General features: G+C 34.5%; 1 protein-coding gene across 1 annotated transcript in view; it reads left to right on the top strand.

Moving 5' to 3' along the window:
• The first annotated feature begins 3,713 nt into the window (after positions 1-3,713).
• Positions 3,714-24,971, top strand: part of VEGFC (vascular endothelial growth factor C) — a 191,500-nt gene continuing 170,242 nt past the window's right edge. Inside the window, exon 1 of the mRNA XM_050973702.1 lies at positions 3,714-3,818. Within this exon, the coding sequence (XP_050829659.1) occupies positions 3,798-3,818 (21 nt within the window). The 5' untranslated portion in view covers positions 3,714-3,797. The remainder of the gene's footprint in view (positions 3,819-24,971) is intronic.

Raw genomic sequence — 24,971 nt, 5'->3', positions numbered from 1 at the left:
ACACCCTTAGGGTGGCAAATAGATTTCTGTGCAAGGAAAAGAGACACTTGTACCAGAATCTTATGCTGCATGTACTAACAAAACAAATACTCTTATGGGTGTGATATTTTAAAAGTGGCTGACTTATGTACCTATTTTCTACATGATATTGTATTCATTTTGTAGTTGTTTACAGTCTACAAGTGAGAAAAAGTATTTTTAAAAGCTGTTAGTTACTCAGCAGTTTTTAAAGAAAATTACACCTGCCAAATAAAGCATAGCTTGTGAAATTATATGGTATAGTATCTACAAGCTTTGACATTCTTTGCAATTCAGTGTGCTAAGTTTTTTGCTCAATAAACCAGAATACTTTTATGAACTAGCAGACTGTCAGTCCTGAAGGACTAAATAAGCTGGCTGCTCAGACTGGATGCTGTAGTAAGTTCTTTTAGCTGTATTTTGAGGTGCAGTTGCTCTCACATCATCATTCTGCCTGTCTGAGTTATTCCAATAAATCTGTATATCATGAAGAATTTAACACATATCTAGAATAAACTGGGATAATTCAGAAAAGTCAATGAAAATCTTGTTCATAGAGGTGAAAGAGTTCCAAAATATTTTTAAATACTTTAGAAAGCAGGATTTTTTTGTCAAGGTAATGATTTAAAAATTCCTAGGAAGTAAAGCCACTACTTTGCATGTCTACTTTAGTTTAAAATAAAGGTATGTGCCCTTGCATTTTTAAAATATTTTATGGGTTTCCAAGTCAGTGTTTACTTTACTAGAAACAATCTGAAACTTTAACTGATTCACCAGCATCAGTAAAACAGAGTGAGTGGTACTAAATCAGTGTTGTTGAAGGTCAAATACTGTTCATCGATTGGCAATAGCTGACAAGGCTCTTTTTGAGGTTCTTGTCTGAAAAAGTATCTTCATGTTTAAGGAACAAGAGCCCAACACTCCTAAAACATCCAATTTCAGATTATCCCAGGATAAGGAGACAAGGTTGGTTCCTTTTGTTCCTTCTTTGGTTTGGAGGCTTTTTGTTGTCGTTTTGGTGTGGGAGTGTTTTTGTTAGGTTTTTTTATAAACTGCAGTGTACTGGAAAAATATTTGGAAAACATTTGGAAAAAAACTTGGAAAACATTTCTTTGGAGGCTGGTTATAAGTTTCTGTTCTTCTTGAGCTCTGAAGAGGAGTATTTTGGCCTGGAAAACAGTAAATCATATCCCTGGCTCTCAGTGGGAATAAAATGTGTGTTTCCTGATCCCATTTCCAAGTTCTGCTACTGTTACATAAGCTAAAAGAGGAATTTTTTCCTACTTGGTCCTTGTAGGTGTCCTGCTCTACACCACTGTGTACGTAAGCTCTGTAGAGTCCAGGTTAGGGCTGTAGATTGGCTTTAAGGCATAGACTGGTACAATGTGTCAGGTGATGAGGAGAGTCAGCAGGTGAGACATCTGGCATTCCCTACCCTGCATGACATGGGACAGCATGGGATGGGACAGGAAGCCCTGGTGTGTGTGATGGAGACATTCCATCAGGCCAGTCCTATGAAGACAGACTCAGTGCACTCTACCTCATGAAGGCTGTTATCTGCTAAGATGCTAATGCAGAGGTACTGCCTTGGCCCAGGATTTCCAGCACTTTGGTTATGGTGGGGTGAGGTAGAGCTCCTTATGTTGTACTGTACTATGAGGTTGTGATAGTTGTGTTACAGGAAGGTTGAAACTGGGACAAATCCTAGAAGGTCTGCTGTGTGGATGCAGAAAGGACACTTTATGGAGAAGTGCTTTTAAGCATATACTTATACTAGAATAGCCCATGAAAAGGTGTGGCCACAGTCTTTATCAAGAACTGAAAGGAAAAATACCAGGGACACAATTGTAATATATTCTCTATACATCATACAATCCGTGAAAAATACTGTAAGAGAATGTTACTCATGGAAGAATATGGGATTTATTTTTAAGCGAATTGGAAAAGTTGAAGGCAAAGAGAATAATACAAAATGAGAGTTTCTTGCAATTTTTCTCTTTTTTGTCACCATGAGATTTCAAGTTGGTCAAAATTTAGCAGTATTTCAGCCAATTATACAAAATTTCTGGGTTTAGCTGAGTCAAAACATGCTGTTCCCCAGATGCAGAGGGTTTGTAGTTTACATTCTCTGAATTTGCAGTAAGCTTTTTTGTTGTTATGGGCCAAGTGATTTGTCAAAAAGCCCAATAACTACAAAAAAAAACCCCCACCCTATATCAAAATACCACTACAATTAAAATTAAAGAACTCTAGCCAGTGTGTTTTCTATGCCTTCTGTGATATGTGTAGATATTTGTTAACATTTCCACAGTGCCAGTACTAAAATTCTTTTACTTTGGAAAAAAAAATCCAAGTTTGTCTTTTGATTTGGTTACATATAGTAATCTTATAGTCTGTTCTTCATTTCTTGCTGGTGTTTGCTATAAATTGACTTTCCCTGAGTGAAGACTTTATGTATGGCCATAAAGAAATAATGATGTGTAGATAATAGTACTTAAACAGGAACATTATTCCCAGAGGGAATAAGTATATTTCCTTGAACTTGAAGATCTAAGAGATCGTGTGCCTTAGCAAATTGTCATTGGTTTGCTTGGTTAAGCAATCAAGAAAACTGACACTCTGTCCTACAGTAATAACCTTTCATAATCGTGCAATCCAGAGTCTTTGATCCTAGATGAAAGAAATCTCTTATTTTTCTACATACACTTACTGATAATTGTCTTGGATTTGCACATACAGATTTATATGTGTTACAATATTTCTGCTTTATCACTGTAAACATTAAATGCTTGTGTTTACAGTGCCTGTTTTTGAGATAATTACATTAGCCATTGAGTTATTTGTGTGTATGAAGCCAGACCTGACTGGACTTAGATTTTGTCCTAGCTTTTCAATATTTAATCTAGAATTTACTAGTTGGTGCAAGGAATAAAACACAAAATGCTGAACTGAGATATATCTGTTTATCCAAATGTAAAGCTTTCCTGTTATATAAAATTCCAGTATTTTATACAGATTATTTTGGTAAATGCTTTTATTTGATGCATATATATTACTCAGAGCAAATGCCAAAAGATTTGAAACAGAAATTTGTACTGGAACTGGCAAGTGAAATAAAAACAGTCCTGGGTCAAAAAACGATGTAAAGCTTCATCCAAGAAAGATGACAGTTTTGATGCATAATATTTAATAACTGTTGATCAAGTTGCAGTGCAACTCTGGGTCTTGTAGAGGTCACAAGTAACTGTTGTGAAATCACACTTTGACAAGAATCCTTGGCAAGAAGCAAGCATTTCTTATTACTTTTGCTCAGAAGAGCCAATGAATTAGATCATTCAAACTTGCTGCAGATAAGAGTGACAATTCAAGCTACTTTTGTATAACTAATAATAACTAGTTAACAAATTCAAATGAAAATATTGACCCTAGGCTGGGATTTACTAAACCTTATAGTAGTAATTTTTGTTTATATGCTGAATTTAGTTTTCATTTATCTACATTAATTTTATGGTCAGTATACATATAAATCACAAAAAAAATAGGCTCACACTCACAAAGCATATTATAAAAAAAATCCATTACATACCCAATGCCCTAACACTTATTCAAAACTGAACAATGACTGGAATCTATCCAAATGCAGACAAATGCTAAATACTGCCAGTATACTGCCAGTATAAAACCAGTCTCTCTTGCAAGTATGCAGTGTCCCTAAGGGAATAGTGACCCGTACATTGCCATCCATAATAGCTACTTTCCCAGGAATAGGGGGGAAGAGAATGTTTGTACAACCAACTTTGGTAAGTTGAACTGCTTTTTCTTCTATTTTATTGTGGTTTAGTGGCAATCAGTGCACTCAGAGAAAGGACTGTCTAGCTAGTTGCAGTGTCAGAGACAGAGGCAGAAGAATCAGTCAGAGCAAGTGTTAACTCTCTACTCATCCATTGCTCTATCTTGATTTCTAGTTGGCTTTTAAATTGCCTTTTCTGTCTAGCAGTGAGTTTCTTCTTGTCCTTCTGATTTTGCTATAACTTAAAACTCTTTGTCAACATACTTGGAATATCATTACACAGCTCAGTTTAAAGGTGGACCTTTCAAGCACTGAAATCTAAGACCTTGCCATAACTGTCCAAGAGCCAGGATGGTATAGAGGAGACAAAGAAGAAAAGAGTCCAGGAAGTTTTAAATTAGGATTTCCCCCATCTCAAACAAGGCCTTCCAGACAAAAATACCCCCACAATTCTTAGCAGAGGAGGATGTTTCTGATAGCAATCGTCTGATTCAGACAAATTCTTAAAAAAGGATAAGGATAAGCAACATAACTCATTAAATAAGTAGGCTTCCCCTTTGACACCAGTTTCACATTCACTCCAGAGTTTATGACCATGGGAAAGGAAATACAAAAGTTGCTAGACTTTTATGGGCCAGGCAGACAGAATCTGAGCAATTCCAGAGGAGCCTTATCTTCCTCTTCCATGTCACTGTTCTGTCCTCTAGTTCATGAAGAGAAGGAGCTATTCAAAGCATGTCTAGAAGGATTCAAGAGTTGAAGAAAATCCCATGCACTGTAAAAACACTGTGGGTGGGAAATGCCTTCTTCACAATGAGAAAATAGCAGGAAAAGATTTTTTTTGTCTTTAATCAATATACACAGCTGCACTCATTGATGGAGATGAACTGTAGCATTTTGCCTTAGCAGAGTGAGAAGAATTCACTGGTATCTCATCTTTTTTTCTCTTATTGGTTTTTTTTTCCTAAAGCCAGAGCACTCATGTATATTAGTAGGTGGAAAGAAAGCAGCAGAAAGCAATGTGAAAGGCAGGGCTCCTAAGAGGAGAGAAAAATGTTGCACAGAAGATGTTAAGTCAGACTTACATAGACTTGCAGGCATAAATGTTCCTTAGTGAGATCTGTAGCTGAAGGCACACATCACCTCTAAGGGGGGAAGCTCATTCAGTAGAGAAAGTGTGCAGCAGGCAGTGATGATGAAGGATGAAAATGATCATGAAGACAAGTTTACATCATGCTGTTTCTTTAATGCTACATAGGTTTTGTGAAGATTTGCTCTAACTCTCTGCTGGATGTTCTTGTTTCTGATGCCATCAGCAGTGATTGGTAGTATGCTAAATAGATACAAATGATGCACTCTGATTGGTTGGTGTGTTATGGAATAATGTTTACTGAATACTCAAATAACTGTTATAAATTTTTTCTGTGATTTTTTTTTTTTGTGTATGCTTTGATTTTCTCTAGGCCAAATTAAAATGTATAGAACAAGATAAAGGGAACTGGGAGGAATAAGGGGTGATTCTCAAGTCGTAGTTGCTTCCTATAAAAAACCTACCACAAAGCACATTTGATGACAGTTGGACTGAATTTTCCAGTTGGGCATCCTGTGAGAGGGAGGAAATTCTCTTGTCTTATTCAATAAGTAGGGCTGATGAGGAGATTTATGTGAACTATAGGTCTAAACTAAAACCTGAATGCACATATGCCCTGTGAAGAATAGCTTGGTGGTATTACAGGGACAGGTGAAAGTCCGAAGTAGGGATCAGGTGGAAATCTGAGCATCAGGAACTGGACAATTGAAGTTGTAGGCTGTGATTTCTTTACTCCTGATAACGTTCCTTGTGATCATGTTCCTTGTTTCTCTCCACAGACATAAAGCAATGATAAATGAGCTCAGAACTAGGTTACTCCTGTCAGTGTATGCTAGTTGTGATCTTAAAAGGCCAGCTAGATCTGGATTCTGGATTTGTACAGTGCTTGTTTTCTGAATGATACCAGGTTGACACGGAAATTAGGAGTTAATCTTTAGCATATCAGCTCTGGATTTGAGCAAGAACCTGCCATATAAATGCTTTGAGCACAGCCCAAGCACTGCAGCACTCAGGGAATCCAGCACTTCGGTCTTTGGCAGCAATAGGTTTTTATTGTGACTTGGTTTTGGTTATTCCTGTGTGCTTTAATCTCTTTCTTGAGAAAGACAGAATTCAGAACTGGTGGTTATGATTAGGATTTGGGAGCTGTCCTATTAAGCGCTATACAAAATATACTGAGGGACAGAGCTCTAAAGATAATATCAGGCAGAAGAAAAAGAGAAGTGAAATACCTTGTCTTGTTTCTCTAGTAAATCAAGGAAAAGAGTGTTTTCTCATTAGTCTTATGGCACATTAGTCCGTGTTGCTGCTTCTAATAGAACTGTTCACTCATAATTATTTGCAAAGTAACCTATTTGTTTTCAAATATGCTTCATTCGTTTAACAGCTTCTGACCCTTCTTGTGCTGCCCTTATAAACAACTATAAAGTTTGCTTTCTCTGGCCAGATTGTGTAAAGTACTGAGTTCTGCTAACTCTACTATATCGAGCCTTAGCTCCCTCCATGATCAAACCTTCCAAATCAAACTGCAATATAAATGATGAGTATTAAAGACCATAATAAATGGTTGAATTATATTTCATTGACAAGTAAATCAAGTTCCAATTGTAAAATTAATTAAAAGTATAGACTTCCTAATGTCTCAAATGCTGATGTCCAGTCTGCGCTAATGTAAATTCGTAATCTGCTTTCTGAGATTACCTTACCCATATTTTGTCATATTATTATTTACTCTTTATTATCTTTATTAATAAAGAAACTGTATTCTCATATATCTAACTTAAAGATTGATAAGCATGGACTGTAGATAGTGGAAAGAGCTGCCAATCCATTCTTGTAAGAAGTGGAAAGCAGAGAATTACCAAGAGAAAATGTTTACACAGATGCCGAAAAAGAGCATTTAGACACAACAGCTCTATTAGCAGAGTTAATTGATAAGCATGACCCAATTCCCTTCAGTCTAATTACACCAATTCCCAAATTCCATGAAAAACCAGCAGCTGAGTAAGACACAGCTGGAAGAAGGGCTTCAAATGCAGCTGTCTTGCTCCTTTTAACAGAGGATTAAAAAGATTCAAGACATCATCATGATAAATGGAAACCTTTTCCTCATGTAAACTGTGGAGAGATTCTGCTTGCTCTCTGCTTTCTCACGAGTGTTGAGAGATAATGAGAACATGTAAATCTTTTCTCCAAAACCATATGAAAGGCAAAACCTGGCTTGTTACTGAGCATAACAAGTTTGATCCTGACTGCCATATCATTCATAGCTCAGGAAATTCGCTATTCCTCTAGTGATTGTAGCTGAAAGCAGAACCTATTATTTTGTCATATGAGAATAGTTCTTTCTTTAGGCATTTAACCTTTTTTTTGAAGTTACTTTTTCTGTCTCTCTTCCAAATGCTTCCTACAAATTTTGTAAATCTCTTTAAAAATAAAAAATATGTTGCATTTTTTTGGTTAAATTCTTATTTCTAAAGTACCATTTTAACTGACTTATTATATGAGGTCTAAAACTAAGATCTTTGAAAATACCTTTTGTGGACTGATCTGGATTGCATGTGTATATATATAAATATGGCTTCTTTTTTGTGACACATTCATTCAGTATGTCTAGCTCCTTTTCACTGACATTTCTCTTTTCTCTATAGAGATGTATATGAATGTAAAAAAAAATTGCAGTAATAATTCAAAATATATTTGAAAAATGTGGAATTCTGTTTCCAGGGGAAAAAAATCATTAATCTATCTGTCAGCATTTTTTTTTGTTTTGTTTTGAGGCTTTTTTTTTTGGAGTATAAATAGTATGAGTATTGTACAGACATCCAGTACTGAAAGGGAACTGCTAGTGCTAGTTTACAAAGAACTGGATTTCACTGAGCAGCAGTTCTTGTTAAGTCAAGGTACTAGTCAAAAAGTCACCTGGCCTTTAAAGCCAGTTAATCCTCCAAATTAGACATCTCTAGATATGAGATGAATATGGAAAAATCTGCCACAAGATTGCATGTCACCTTTGTATGATGAGAAGAATTTTCAGTCCAAGCTGTCTCAGTTTGTCATCTACTTCATGTGATAGTATTTGGTGAGGAATTACAGCATCAGCTGACGTACTGTGCAGAATGGATGCAACACACATAGAGGTACTCTAAAGTTGGAGCTGAAGTGTCCATGCTCCTTTGTGTACCTAACAATAATCCCATGTGAGAGTATACTACATGTCTTCTCTCTTTTTTTGCCTGATCCTGCATTAGAATATGATAGCTTGAATTTAACTGTGAGAGTTTTTTTGAATCTCACTCAGTACAGAAATAGGAAACCCTGTGTCCTTTGGGAAGATGGGCAGTCTGGCCCCTACAGTCTGGACTCCCACTGCAGTTTCTTGGAAGCTGTAGAGTTAAAAATTCACCATCTCTGACATGATTTTGTACCTTTCAAGTTTTCTTGTCTGTCCTGTTCTTGTCTTCTCATATTGTACTATGATGGTATGCAACTTTCTTCTGGGATCCTTTCTCATATTGCACTATGATAGTACACGACTTTCTTCTGGGATCCTTTCTACATGAGGGTTCAATAATGATGTACAAAACACTGATAAGTTAATTTTTATCATATTCAAATAATGCTCAATTTTAAATGGTATTCTTCTGTGGTTTTGATATCTTATGCACTATTTTCTTACAAACCAAACTATTTTAACTTGAGTTTCACTTAATAATGGCAAAAAAACCCTACATGCTGATTCTCTTTTAATTTGATTATTTTAAAAAATCCAAAGCAAATATTTGTAGGATTTCTTCTGTTGAGTTCAAAGAATAGACTTCAAATTTGTATGCAGAAGGCTGTACTTGTTTCAGTTCTACAGAAGGCTGTAATTGTTTCATTTAAGTGCTGACTCCCATTGTACTTGTTTAATCACATTCAAAGATCTAATATTTGTGCCTAAATTGTATTTCTCTGATCCACCCTAAGCAAGGGGATAATGAGATCTATAGAGTCTGTGAGAACACCAGGAAATTTATCATGACTCAGAATTTCTCTTGTGGTTTCCTTTCCTGTTGTGTGGGACTGTGGGACTGCTCCACTGGTCTGTATGGAGCAGATTACTCACTGTTGTTTAGATGGCTATGTGCTTTGGCTAACAAGTATCAAAACCTTACCCTCAAGCATGTCTGTGGGGAGGGAGAAGAAAAAAATTATCAATATTCAGTCTGGTGTTCTACTGAACAGCTTATTCATGAAAAGTAGTACTCAGCTTTTGAGGGCTAAACAATTGTCTGTAAAGTATGGTTCCTTACAAACAGCAGCAGAACCTGTCTTTGAACTGTTATTGCAGTGATTCAGTATTCTAATCAAGGTATTCTTTGAAAGAAGGAATGCAGCTCAAACATGAAAAACTTTTGACATTACTTTTTCATGCCTATGAGCTGCATGTATTGAATATGGTATCTCACCTGATACCATATTCAATACATGCAATGTATTGAATATCAACCCTGTCATGTCAATTCTGGTTCTGAACAGAACAGTTCTTTGTATGTCATTCAATTGAATGTGAGAACTTAACACTTTCTTACACCTCCTTAAGCATTCTCCTATTTCCATATCTCCTTACCTTAAAATTTTTCTTATCTCCATAAGCACAGTCAATAAAAAGTCATAGCAATGTATTGTTTCTCCAACAGTACAGGGGAATAAAAAAAGTTTCCAGAACTAAAGAAGTAAAAGAGTACATTCTATAAAAGACAACCTTGATTTTTTTTGACAGCTTTTTGCTGCCAACCCAAGCTGAGCAGCAGGATTAAAAATATCCCAGATTGCTCTCTGTATTCAAAGGCCATGTTTCCAAATGAAGTGAAAGTAGATAGTCCTTTTATTTGCATGTTGAAAATCATTAGGCCAATGGGAATGCCTTCAGAAACATACTTGCCTTAGTGCCTGTCACATTGTGTTGGATGTGAAAACTGTGATTGATATAGAAAAATAAACACATGAAAACAGTTGATTTTCAGCTGTTGCACTTATTAAAAGCTTATGCTAAAGGTGACCTATAAAGATTTAGCAAAATATACATTGGCACAGGTACAAAGCTTTCCATTGTACTAATAAATATTCTGCAACTATAGCTGAGGGCTGTGTGAGCTACATGATTTTATGGGCACAATTGGACCTTTCTAAACACATTGCAATATAAAATAGAAGGTCAATAGTAAGATTTTCTCTTCTAGATAAATATGATTGTTCCTATAGGAAGTAATGTTCATGCTTTAGAAGTCCAAGCATAGATTTAAACAGGTTTGTTTATCTTTTTTCATTCAGATCCAGACCTTTATGTACTGCTTTGCAACAGAAAGCAAGCTGATTAATTTCCATGGGAGCAAAATGCAATTTATTTCCTTTAACAGCAAACTCTGATTTATATGGCTACTATTACTCCAAATCAATATCAGAATTAGTGAGGACAAGATCACTTTCTATGCAGTATGTGCACAAGCAAATATGCAGATACTTCCAGATAAATTTTTTTAAATGCCAAGAAATTACTAATTGAGAGCTGATTGCCCATTACAAGTGTGGGAGCTGGTAAACTGAGCAGCAAGTGTCACAATGCTGGGGGTTTTAATCACCCAAAGAAATATTGACACAGGGTGATAATCAGGCCCTTCTTTCAGTGATTAAGCACAAGTGGACTTATATCTTCTGATTTCTTTGTAATAAAATGCAAAACCAGTCTGAATTAGTAAAACTCAGGATCTAATTAACTGGCAGTTTTTAGTAAAGCTTGATTAGTTTTAGTCAGTAGAATCTTTTATTGACTTTGCAAGGTCCAAGAAAGGAAATTTGTGACATCCATCAGAGTTAACATGAAGAAAGAAATATTACTATCTCTTTGGATTCAATTTGGTTTTGGCTTTTGCTCTTGTTTCCAAACCTTTGCTTGAAGCTCAGATGGAAGAAGAGAACAGAATTAAACTGAACAAAGGGAGGCTCATTTTAAATAGAGAGAAGTATCTGGTTGCCGATATTTTTGTACATTTGATTTTTGTAGCTCATGAAAGCATAACTGGACATCTGAGCAGCTACTCCCCCAGATGGGACACTAGTTCTGATTTTTCTTTGCATTCTTAAGGTAGAGAGAGGCTCTCAGAAGAGACAACACCTGTTCCAGCTCTTCAGAGAGCCCATTGGCACACAAGGCTCCTGGCATGGAGGCTCACATCTCACCATTTCTCTTTGACAGTATGCATATTCCTGATGGAAATATTTTGATGCAAAAACACCCTTGCTTCTTGAGGTTTTCTTCTAAGAAACCTTTTTAGATTGTGGAAAAAACTAATTTTACATTATAAAAAGCACTTAAACAGTCCACTTAACTGGCCTAATAGTGTTTTATTGTACTCATGAGGACCTGGGCATGTAACTGTGCAGAGTAGTTTTCACACTCTCAGTATCCACAGAGTTTTCTTCAAGGCACCATCTTTGTGGTTGAGAAATGAAATGAATAATGTAACAGCCTTCTCCTTAGCTTTCATGCCTGAGACACATTTGTAACCACATACTGAATGGTTATATGATCTGAGGCAAAATTTTCAATCAGAGGATATCTATGGATAGTTTCTAAGACTGATTCAAATTAGTGATAGATAGAACAACTTTACCTAAAAGGGAAGAGAAAGGCAAAAGAATGGTTGATGATAAAGTAATAATACAAAATCTATTTATATTTCTATTTTAAAAAGTATGATAAAAAATATTTTGCTATTGCATAAATTTTCTCAGCAAAGGATGCTATTTTGAAACATCATAAAAAAGAACTTTTGTAGAATTGTTGCTTTCTTATTGTGATAGACATGATATATTGTGATAGATTTTAGCTGGAAATAGCTTTGCATGTTCACTTATTTAACATAACAAATTCTGGACTAAGTTCTCATGCTTTTGGCATTCCAGGCATGAAAACATAGGTCCTGAAAATGGAGACTGAATGCCATGGAGATTCTTAAGTGTGCACAAGCACCTTCATTTAGACAATAGAGTAATAAATCTTCAGGTTTTCTTGGCCACTTCCTAGCAAACAGAGTGTTAGAATAATGTCGACAATAAAGTTATTTTTGTTACTTGCATTCACATATATCTGCATTTCCATTTGAAGTGTGCCTTTATTTAAAAAATAGGGAAGCTGTTTTTCAAAACAAATGTAGTAACTCTATATATATGTGTGTATAATGAAATGTATGGAAATTTAAACACTTATTTACCATACTGTATTGAAATCAACTTATGGTATTTTTCTGTTGTTTTGTTCTACTGTTTTGGTCAAAAATCATGAAACTTTACAAACATTGAATATCATTTACACGCTATTGGATGAGGCTTGGTTTCTTTACTTAATAATGCTTGTGTATTCTCACCATTTATTCTGTGCATATTCATTTAATTGCTTTCTACCTAATAGCTTGTTCATGCAAGTCTTCATTGAAAGTGAACTTAAAAAAGTAAATTTTTGTGATTGACCAAAATTCATTCAAAATACAAGACACTGATGAAAGAATAAGTAATCAGAAGACTACAGCAGAAATATTTTCCAATTAAAATAGATTTACAATGTTACTAAGTGGGAAGCTTGATGGGATTTTGAATTCCTAGATGGTCCCTTTGTTTGCATTGCAGACTTATAGCTAAAGTTTTAATATACTGCCTGATAATTTTAATTCATGAGATATAAATTAAATAGTATGAGTATAGAGTATACAATTATTCAGACTAGTAAGGGAATAATGGGACAAGTATTAACTGGCAGAAGAACATTCTGCCTTTTTCAGATTTAGATACCTAGGAAAATATGGTTTAAAATATTGCTTCATATCTGACTCATAAGAACCAGTTTTTAACTTAGTTTCTCTATTTTATAAAATATGTTGAATAATTCTGCTAAACAGGGTATTTTTCTGTGCATGAAAACTAAGAGAAAGTGTCCTGCAGAATTCAAAACTAGTACACAAGTGTCTTTTCTTAGGTGAGATAAACAGTGTAAGAAAATGAACATTAGTATATTCAGAAGTAATAACTACTTTTATTTACTCTGACAGAGACAAGATAACTTCTAACTAGATAACTTCTGTGAGTTGCATAGCAGCGTTTTCAATACAGAGGATAGTAGTGATTCTGTGCTGGCTCTGTGAATCATGAACACTTTCTGTTTCAATTTGTGAGCACAGAATAGTTGTGAACCTGCATTCAGTTACATTTGCAAATGCAATTTATTGGATGAAGGTAAATATTGAAAGAATTTTTGTTAAAGTCTATTTAAAAGGAATTTATTTGTCCATGTATCATCATCTTAGCATTAAACAGCAATAACTAGAACCTGTGATATCTGATAACAGCAGACGTTCAATATGACTGAGAAGATGTACTGCAAACATGGTTACTTATTTTCACTTCAAAAATAGTAATAAAAGGAAATAGGGAAAAAGATGTATCTCTGTAAATTTCTCACATCCTCGCATGTGGCACTTTGCAGGAGGCCACTTTTTTGGAAATTCTACCAAAACCAAGTTTTTGTGATTCAGGTAAATCCAAACATAAATTTCTCAACTCACCTCTAGTTTTTATGGTGATGTGGTTTTTCACACTGAAAAGATTTATTTAAAAGAGCTTAATAGGATTTTTTTCCTATTGAAGAAAGAAGTTAATAAAACTAAAATAAATGCAGGAGAGATCAAAAGAATAGTCAAGACAAAACAGCCTATTTGAGAATTACGTTTATGCTTGCTTTGTTCCTCTCTTACTTTATTCAACCCCCCACCCCATCAAAAAATCCCGACAAAAACAACAAAAAAAAAAAAAAAAAAAAAAAAAAACCTTAAACAAATGAACAAACAAGCAAAAACCCCACAATCCAATCCTAAAATTGCTCTCTATTTATAGCATTTGTAGGGCACATAGAAAATAGCTCAATTCAAATCTAGTTCTCCTTCCTTGAATTCTTTGATTTTCCTTACCAAACTTTGGTTTCTGCACTGACTAGAACCTCTAAAATCCAGTTAAAGATACACAAGACAGATAAAGGCACTAGGGGGAGACATGAGCACATTGACTTAGTGCATTAACATAATAATTGTCTTGTGAGAAATGAAACGCTATTTTGAAGGAAGACTTCAGATGCCAACACCCTAAGGGTTTAACGTATGATTGGTAATATTTTTTAGAGCACTAATGAATATTACAGATCTTAAAATGTAAATCAAGTTGCTTACCACCAAGTGAAGTTTCCACTAATGTTCCAGCAGTTAGAGGTATTCTTTCAAATGTACTACAATACACTAGTTGAAAATTTTAACACAAAAATACAAGGTAAAAAGAACGGGTTCCAAAGTCCTGTACTAGCTCTCCTGTTTAGTTCTGCTTGTATATCTTTTTTTCTGTATACAGAGGTCTAGGAAATTTGAGAAGAGAAACAGACTGATGCCAGACAAATATGTGACATCCATTGGAAGGAAAACTTTTTATTTTCATTTGCAGAGTATTTTAAAAGAGAAAGATGCAGATTTTCCGGTAGGTTTATGATTTAATATAAAAAGCCACCATCTGTTTTTATTTTTATAACCTCATTTGGTAAAAGATAATAAATACATTGTATTATTATTGTAATTACAATTCTTTTTCATTACTTGAGAGAGATCACTTTACATCAAGCTGCCTAAACTGATAATGTGTTAGACACATGGAACATGCACAGTTTCTAAAAATCTAAGCTTTAGCTGGTAAAGCAATCAGTTAAGGTCCAGACATTTTGTGACCTGTAATGGGATATTGAAAGATCCATACAATTTGTTTGCGCAAGCCATCTGTATAAAATCCAAATGCCCAAAGACATGTTCAAATCAGATAATCTTCTCAGCCACATTCAGCTGTTTGAGAATAAAATACTGTTTTCTGCTGCTTTGTTTGCTTTCTCTAATTCCTTCAGCAACATTGATTTGTGCACTTAGAATACGATTCAGATGAAGTCTTTTAAAAACATAATATGTTTATTTGACATTTGTAATACTTTCTTTTTTACTGTAATCATTTGGGGTGTTTTTTTCAGCGTAACAAAAATATATTTGTCTGGTATACTAACTATGGTAAATTTTGATATAAATCAGTGTTGGTAGACAGTGCTGCCCAATGAAACAATAAGGTTTGGGAACTATGCACTTTGAAGAGAAATTTAACTTCTACTAATAGCTCTGTGTCTGGCTTTGGATAATTTTTTAATGGTCTCTCAGAGAAAATTGTCCTAATCCTAAAGCTTCATTTCCAAAAAAGCAATTTATGTGTTTTCTGATCTATATATACAGTATCATAATATTACGTTGATGGTTCATAATTCCCTGCAAAAGGTATTTCTAATTATTCAATAAAAAAGCAAGTAGAAGAACTATGAAAAAAGTCTCAGAATGCAGTAAAACCATTCAAAAGGCATTAAAAAATGTCAGCCCAGTAGAATAAAATACTAAAATCATATTCTATTTTATTACAGCAGTCTACATGCCTGAGGAAAAGCATCGTATAAATGTTAAGCTTTTTCATAATTAAGTTTATTTCTGTTGTTGACTGTAAAGCACTTATAAGAGCATGATACCTTCATGGACTTAGTATAAAGGGGGTTTTCAAAAAAATCTGCTCTTTGATCACAGAATACAGATACTTTTGTCAGAAGAAATATGAATATAAGTAAAAATTGCATATATGTGTATATATACATATACTATATCTATATATCTATATCTATCATCATCATATATAATATATATATATATATATATATATATATATATAAACTAGATGATGCATTTTTTCAGTATCCTGGACGAACTGGGATTTATGATTACTTGTACATTCATCCAATATCCTGATGAGTATTCTTAATGTTTGACATCAGCAGCAGGAGACCCTAAGAACCTTTCTGCCTTCAATGTGCAGCCAAGCTTCTCGGCTAGGGAACTGCTGGGCATTATGTAGAAAGGAGACTTGAACTTGTTGCTCCCATCCAGATGAGTTTTCTAGTTTTATAGTTAGGGGAGTCCTTCATACTTCCTACTTGGTAAAAAAAGAGCTTCCTAAGCAGATGGTGAACATTAGAAAAGAAGATTCAGGATGTTTTTGGCAAAAACCCCAACTGTTGTGAAGTAGTTATTACCAGTCAGACTAGGTAAACTAAGCCTTACTCTTTGCTACCTTTCATTCCCAAATATTTATCATTTTACCATGATTTTTTCCTATGTTCTTGATTCATATTATGCATTACACCAGGAGCTCAAATTCCAGTTCAGTGTTCAGAATTTATCCTCCATGCTCTTCCATTAAACCTGTACCTTGTGTCTTCCATGCTGTAAATTCAATTACCTATGTTTTCATATCCAACTACCATAAAAGGCATGTCAAGTAACACTAGATTGCATCTTTGTAATAATAGACACCTATTTAACAGATATACAATAATCATTAGGGTAAAAATGAACTGTTCTCAGTGGAGACAGCATTTATATGTTGGGAAGAAAATATCCTCCATCTTTGAAAGTGTGCACTTCCTGTTAATCTAATGCTGTACAGATAAGAGTTCCATAAGAGCATGGTTGGGCTGCTAGTGTTTTTCATTCATTCTTTTCTAAAGTGGCATGAGAAAATGAAAAGCTTCTTTAACAAATATATTTTGATTAAAAAAAAAAAAAGACGTTTAACTGTGGTTTGTGAATTAAAAGCAATTTCCTTAGTGCCAACAGTTCTCACAGTATCAGTTCTTTGCACGAAGTACAATATATTAGGATCCTAATGTTTTCACTAGGAGGTGGATTCACACAGATACTTTATAAAGACCCTAAGACAAATATCTGTGGTTGGCTTCTGCAATTATGATTACAGCAGGCACTACCATAGTGTGCATCTCACTAACCTGCCCTGTCAGCTCTGGGAAATTGTAATAGTATTGTAAATATTTTTATTTACAATAAAAATGCTTAGATGCCTCTGAGCACTCACTAGATATTCAGGTGACTTGAGTTTACTCTGTGTTAAACTATTTGTACCTAATGTATTGCTTTATTAGCACTTGATTAAAAATTGCTTCATAGGGATTGACTATTACAAGCTTTCTTCCTGAAACATAAGCTCTTTATAATTTAAAATACCATTAACTAATGCTGGGAGCCTTATACAAATATAGGCTGTTGATTTTGGTGTAATTCACCAAAATTTACAAATTCACCAAATAAATGTGTTATTTATTTAACACAGTGGCCCTATAAACTCAGGAAATGCCAGAAAAACTTGGTGCTTAATTTGCCTTACAGTATAGCTCTATGTAGGGTCAACTAAATGTCACAAAGACTGTCCCAATTAGGTAAACTCTTGGAGGGATTACATGCATATTCCAGTCAATTCTTAGCCAGAAGAAAATCACTTTGAAGTTGGAGAGCCATAAGCTGAAGACAAGCTAAATACAAGCTTTTGTATATCTCTGACATGTTGGTAGATTAGATTTACTAGAACACTCTATAGATTTATAGGGCCATTTTGGAACAGCTGTTTTAAATGCAGCCACTAATCAGCTTGGAGTTGCCTAAGCTGTTATTTGGGCAATTTAGTTTCTTTGAAAACTGGTAAAAAAATCAAGCTACGTATCACATGCAGGGAATTTCATTAATTAATCTAAGTATAACAAAAATGTGTTTCAAATGCATAAAGGGAGTATAATAGTTAAAAATTAATCAAATTAATCAAAGCTTTCACTGAAGTTTATGCTTTCTGGTACAGAGCTGTCATAATTTTATGTCAAGGTAAATCCAAAGTAACTTTTAGGAGACGAAATGAATGAAGGCCATGGTAAGGGACATTTCTCCTTATAGCATTGGAGTTTCCATGGACAAAATTCTCAGGTCTTTAACGTTCTAGCTGAGAAATACCATAAGTTGAAATGTAATTTTATAGCAATAAATAGTCACAAAAACAAATATTCAGCTTTTGAATTTGTAATTGGTTAATTAATATAGCACACGCTTGACTTATAATTACCATCTTTGAGAATGTTAAACCAAAGTTTAGACTTGCAAAATTATGAATTCATCTTAAAAACATCTTTTGATATGCTTTTTATAGCTGATGATTTTAACATTTTAAAATCATGGTTTAACAATATAATAATAACTATGAGGGTTCAAAATACCATTTAATTTTTTAAAGAGAGATTTTATCATTTTTCTTATTGCTTTTTAGAGATATTAGTAATAAAATAATGAAGCATCCTTAAAGCTCCATAGTGAAAAACAAAAAAGACAAATGTCTTTTCTCAAAATGCTTACAATTAAAGTAAACAAAACAAAAATCAGCATGAGGAAAAATACTTAGCAATGTAAACTGTTGTTTTCAGGAGGTAAATTAAACAAATCAGCAAGTTACACAATTCCAAGCTTCCCATTTTATTTTTTGCAAAAAATGACCATGCACAGAGTACAAAACCGTTAAGGCTTCACTTCAGTAAAAGAAAGCCAGCAAAATTAAAGAAATTGCTTAAAAATATATAAAAGCTTTTCTTCCTACTGCCTTTTCAGGAGTCCTTTTGAAAATTGTAACACATTGGGTTTAAATGTCATGAGCTTGTATTCATGTTTTACGGCCAAATCTAACAAGTCACACATTTGTTTGAGTACCAGAAAAATCAAATGTTGAACAGAAAACTGGTAGTCCAGTCCAGTTGCTGAATCACAGGGCACTTCTGTGACTGCACCTGAGTTATACAGCAAATTAAAATTGTTTAAAAATGTGAAGAATAAAGTACAAGCTCAGATCATATATTTATATTTTAGTGATGTCCTAAAGGGACACTCTTGAAGAGGGTAACTGATAAGAACAGTTTCATTTGAAGTTAACTCTCACTATCAAGGTCAGTTGCTTCATTTTTTCTGAAAATTTGGTTTTCTTTGATTTTGGTGATGAGCAATTTGTGACACTGTTTCTGTATTCAAGCCTGAAGTTAGATAAAAGGACATTATTACAACGTTCAAAAATAATATTTGCTATCTTGTCTAATGTCATTGGCCTTCTGTGATGCCAGTTTAGCTTATTGAACCAGAAGACACTCGTCTATTTAAAATATTTAAAGTGTCATTATTCCAGACAGACAAAAGAGCATTATTTTATCTAGAAATTCTACTGGGAATTCATACTGACAGGGACAAGCCATTAGCAGTAGTCTAGCTATGAATATGCTTGGCCTTCCCATTGAAAAAGAAGGTAGAGGAGAGTATTTACACAGACATACTCCTTTTGTTTCTCAACAAAAAGAAGACTCTGGTCCACAAAAAACTGTGGAATTAGAATATGAGGTAGGACATTTAAAGTAATTGGGAAGAGGACCTTGTGCCTGTAAAAAGTAGGCTTCCCAATTGACAGTTGTTATAGTTACTTTTACACTTCCGTACATTGTTTCTAGATGTCTTAGAAAGGTTTTGTATGTCTTATACTTAGCATGTTTCATAGCTTATCACTTGTCATGTGTTGAATTGAAAAATTAGTTGATGATACTTCTAGTTCTTTCCCTGTTTAAGCTTTGACATTGCTTTAAAATATGATAAAAAGCAGACAGTATAATTTTGTGGTTTTGATCCCTGAAGAAACAGTTTCTGGAATTCATAAGTTCTTGTAGTCCCTTATATTTCAACTTTACCTTTAAAATTTCTGCCACCTGGAGTTCCTTCCCTGGATCTTTGCCTCTAACTCTGGCACTAAAACCCATGTCAAATCAAGGATAACCAACACATTGAAGCATTTTTATCTTACCAATTCAGTCAAAAAGTGTTATAAGAATTTTGCTGGATTCTGTGTAGCAGTTGAGCAAACAGAGGGATTGTTTTTTCATTTGTTCTTTTGGAAGGGATAATTCTTTAAATAATGCAAGAAGTCTGTTCTATTTTCAGTTACATTTTTCTGAGTCAAGAGCTCCTCCATTCTTTCTGTTAATGAGATTTAATCCAATGAGAGACTACATTAAGTGTATTTTTAATTCCTTCTGAATTAAACACCATACTGTGTTGTTTCATGTGCTTTCATGTCTGTCAGACATTTTGTATAAAAAGAATGGGAGGAATAAACTAGAATATAAATGTATCCATTCAGAGTTCCACTGTGGCATATTGACTTGAAAGCTAGATTATCCAATGTACTACAGAAAATATTTCTAGAACCTTGCAAGATGAGGTAATACTTAGCATTTCTGAAGAAGGAAAACCACACAGATCACCAAAATGTAAATTATTATATTTAAGGGGTCACTGCAAAAATCAAATGAAGGTTGTAGTTGATAACAATTGCAGTTTCTCTATCTCCAGATATTTTAAATTACACTAGAGGAGGAAGATGATGTTTCTTTGTTTGTTTGTTTTTCTTTTGCACTAAAGGGAAAATATTTTTGCCAGTGAATGAGGTCTGTGTTTTAGTAACTTTGCCACCAGGCATTGATTATTCTGGGTTTGGTTTTTTTTCAGTACAGATTTCTTGCATGTTACTTTTTTTACCATCCCTAAAATTCATGATACTTACATATTCTTCTTCATTATGTGACTGACCAAATGTCTAATGGAGTCTTTGATGTCTTTGACTGATTTTGATGGATCATTAATTTTGTATTGTGAAATAGGAACAAATACACTAATTCCTGAATTCTCTGAAGAATTTGTGGTTTAAAATTTGATCGCTCTCAGCATTAACAGCAAGAACCCTTTATCTGGTAATTTCTGTTAACTTCTTATAAGGCTGATCTGAAACTTAGAGATGTAGAAACTTAGCTCCTAGGAGAAATAACATTTCTTCAAGAATAAGAATTGGAGGCATTTTAATAAAAACTCATCACTAATGCAGCATTAAATAAAGAATAATATAAAATAGTAAGTTTTATGTTGTCTTTCTGTATTTTTTTTCAAATAATCAAAAAGTCAGATTGGTAGACTGGTATCTGACAAAAAGTTGCAAAACTTGTTTTGCGCTGCTATTCCCCAAATCCCTGTTATTTGGTGTTAGAGGGCCATTCACATTTTTGGAAATTAAGTGAAGGCAAATAGTTGTTTCAAATTCTTATGACCTTAGCCAATAAACACATTTCATCACTATGGTTGCAAAAAACAAATACCCACTATTACAGTGTTTTTCATAGGCACATAAGAGTTAGTTGACATGGAAGGATTTGTTTTCTGATACTAGGTCAAAACCTGAATTCTTAAGGGAGAAAGAGTGAAAGTAGGGCAATATGATTAGATGAAATCCTGGGTATAATATTTTATTCTTAATGTGGTTTTATATTTGATCAGTTTTGATGTGTTCTTTCAAGAAAAAATGTCTGCTCAGAGCCCTACTTTGAGTGTATGAACAATGCTTGAACAATGACAGATGAGCTGTTTCATGGCATCTTTTCCAATTGCCTTAATCATTACATTATTGTGTACTTGGCCCCTAGAGGGGGAAAAAAGCATGTAAGGTAGAGTAAAAAGTCCTAATGTGGAATCCATGTGGGGGACAATAGAACTAAATAATAAGAGGGGATGGGAAAGAGCAGGATTTAATCTGAGTGTTTGAAAAACATTGCAGTAGAAATGTCAATGTTGCAAAGTCAGGAATTTTAAGATTAACATTTAGAGTCCTTGTGCAACTTCAGTGGAGCTGCACATAAGTTATGATTCAGATTTTAATTTCAGAGAAATGCTAGCTTTCTCTGAATAAAAAAAGTCCAAATAATGTTCTGTACACAAATACATAGTATTTGTTTAAATTCCATCATTTAAAGTATCCCTGAGATTTATTTGTCAACTTTGGCCAAACCCCTTTTGAGGAAAGCAGGCTACGTTTCTCCATAGACTTTCAGAATACTTATTCCTTATAATAGTTTGGGTACAGATTTTGCACACACACAGCTAGTCAAGATTTCCCAGTTTCCAATGCAGACAGAATATTGATTTTCCCACCCAGGAAAGACTTAGAAAAAAATGTAATAGAACAGAAGAGACTGCACTGATCTATTCACACACGACCACCCCTTTTTTATCCTCTTACCTTTCTTTTCCCACACTTGTTCCTCCCTAAACCATCTAAACACCTCCCCTTTTCTCCATCTTCTTTCCCTGAAGATCCTGAAAAATTCTTGTGCAGTCCCAAAACACTCTTCCCCTGAATGCCATGGCATGTCTCTGGACAATGGGCCCGTGGCTGTACCCCGGCAGTTCTGGAGACGGCCCAGATAAATTGTCTGCTCCTTGGAGTCCTTAATCTGTGCTCCATTGGGCCATTGTGCCCCTCTGCTCTCCTGGGGCTGGTGGCTCTTATCTGAAGCAGACGTTTTTAGTCCTTTTCATGTCCACACTCCACCTACCTGAACTGTTTCTGCAGACAGAAAGCATTTGTCTAGCAACAGACAGCTGTGGCAAAAATGTAAATAATGTTTCCGATATTTTCTAGCAGGACTGCACAAAACTCAAGTGTATCAGTGTAGATGTGTGCCATGGGCAATCTAGAGGTTTCTAGAGACTCTGCTAGCTTGATCACAAATGAAGCATTCCAGTCTTGGGCACCTTCACTGGTACAGTCCTCATCCATGTCTGAACAAAACAGTGTAGAAGCACCTAAAGTAACTGATACTTTCACTGTCCCTGTTTTGGGATATCATCCTTCAGGACAACTGATATTTAAGGAAATGGATTTTATATTATTTTAATAAGCCAGTATTTTCTAGAGGTTGGAGTCTTTTAAACATTTTTGGAGCCATTTAATTATGCTTGAGACAAGAAATCCAGATCCATAGATTTTTGAATCTAATACCTGATTTTTATTTTTTTTTTTTTCATAAAGACTAAACATACATTTAAAGGACACATTACATTTTTGTTTTAGCTGCTGGAGTAATCTTCTGTGAGCATCTGATTCTTCTTCCACCTAATGAGAATTGCTATTTCTGTGGATGTTTGTTGGCCCTCGTCTTTACCTAGTAGGATTTTATCTCTTCATAAAATGAAATTTTAGTCTCTTTAGTGAAAGAAGGTATGTGTCCTTTATCACATTTGAAAATTGGTTATTTTCTATACAAATATAGTTTGAACAAGGCTGCACTAGATGAAAATTGAACTAAGAGACCAAATAAACTGTATAATGAGCATGAAATACTTAATTAAATAATGACATGCTAAGAGAAACAGAGGGCATAATGCTTGCAGCATGAGTAATGCCCTCCAGAATACATAAATTTTCATATAAAATTGTGCTTCTACACTCAAAACAGGGCCAGAGCTATGGTGTTCAAAAGGCGTAATTCTCATTTTCAACATCAAGATAAAAACTGCATAACAGCCTAATTCTAGAAACAAGACATGAAAATATTCCTACCAATTTTTGGCACAGGAGAATATGGCAAATGTAGTCATTCTTCCCTGTTAGGTTTTGTCTTCACATGTAAAAGACAAATTCCCTGCTCAACCTGCACCACAGTGGCTTTATGTTCTTTTATTTTCATATCTACTCTGCTGAAAACTGTACCAGAAGGTATGCAGAATAATCTACAAAGCTTAGTCAATATACAGGGATTTTTTTTCACTTTAATAATGTTCAAAGAGGAAAGATGTAGGTTATGACATCCATTTGAGCACCATATAACATTTACAGGGATTTAGAGGAGACATAGGGTGGCTTAGCATTAGAATAGTGAGGTTTGTGATAGCAGGGCAGAATACAGATTATCAGATGGCAGAGGTCTGAGTAGCAGCTATTCTTCAGTAATAATTTACTCTAAATTCATATAATTTTTTAAGTATCCAGGTAAAGTTCCAGAAGCTTTTTATTTTTCTTCACATATTCTGATTTTTCCATTTGAAATCCACTTGATCATTGTTTTGAATGGATGCTTTTTAATCAAGTCTATGAACAGTCTACACAAACCTTCAGTCTTCCTGAAGGTTTCCTTCAGGAAGACTAAAGGCTTGTGTAGACTGTTCCTTTTCTGCTACTGTGGCATTGTGATTACCTACATTACAAACCCTACAGTCTTTAAAAATTGTCATAAGAACAGAGTATGAACATTCTGTTTGCCTTACTGAGCAAACTGTTAGAAACAAGCTAGTTCAAACTTGTCCATAATGCCAGGGATAGAAAAAAAGATGTTGATTCAGTATGCTCTGTTGTTCTCTCTCCACATCCCACACCTAAACCTACAAATATTCTTGTAATACTGCCTTATGCAATTTACACCTCCATTGCCTGTAACATTTTTTTCTGAATAGTGCAATCCAAAAGGACACCAGTGAGAGCGAAGACATAGTAAATAAGCTGGGAAGAATAAAATGTATTTACAAAGTTCATAAAAATAAATTTAATAATTTCTTAGTCTAAAAGAAAATAATGCTAAAAAGTGTAAGTTTACGTGCAATGTCTGTTAGCTGAAAAAAAGTCATTGTTGAAGAAAATATCTTCAGTGTCCAACTGCAAGGGAAAACATGTTTTACACATTTAGGTGACAGAACTCCCATAGTGAATTAGGAGTCTAAAATTTGGAACAAATTGTCCACTTGACTGTTTCTAATTGAAGATTATTAAATTATGGAAATGCTTTTGCTTTTGAGATTATGACCTCTGCTGCTGGGAATTTCATGTATGAAGAAAACAATGAGATGCCCTGTTGAGGACATAGGAAAGTAAATAACCAGGCAAATATTCCTCATGTACAGTCAATAGTGGAGCATTCCTTAGAGAATCAGGCCTCAAGTGTTTAATCAAAGCAATTTTTGAAACCCCTTACCGTAGAGCTCATGGAATGCTATGGAAAAAAACCCAGAGTGTTTTACCACTACTAAGCAATGACTGCAAATCACAGATTATTACATGACTACTCTAGATAATGCTTTTAATGTTGGCAACACCCAAACACATATTGAATCTGAAAGAAATCATGTGTTTTATCTGAATTTACTCTTTTAGGAATGTAAATATTTCCCTACAGCTATATTGAAAGACATTAGCTTAGGAGTTTGATTTTCCTTTTAAATATAGCAAAGGCGACTG

Source organism: Serinus canaria, chromosome 4, assembly GCF_022539315.1.
Source record: "Serinus canaria isolate serCan28SL12 chromosome 4, serCan2020, whole genome shotgun sequence".
NCBI lineage: Eukaryota > Metazoa > Chordata > Aves > Passeriformes > Fringillidae > Serinus > Serinus canaria.
The sequence above is the reverse complement of the archived record's forward strand: the minus strand, read 5'-3'. Positions and strand labels throughout refer to the sequence as shown.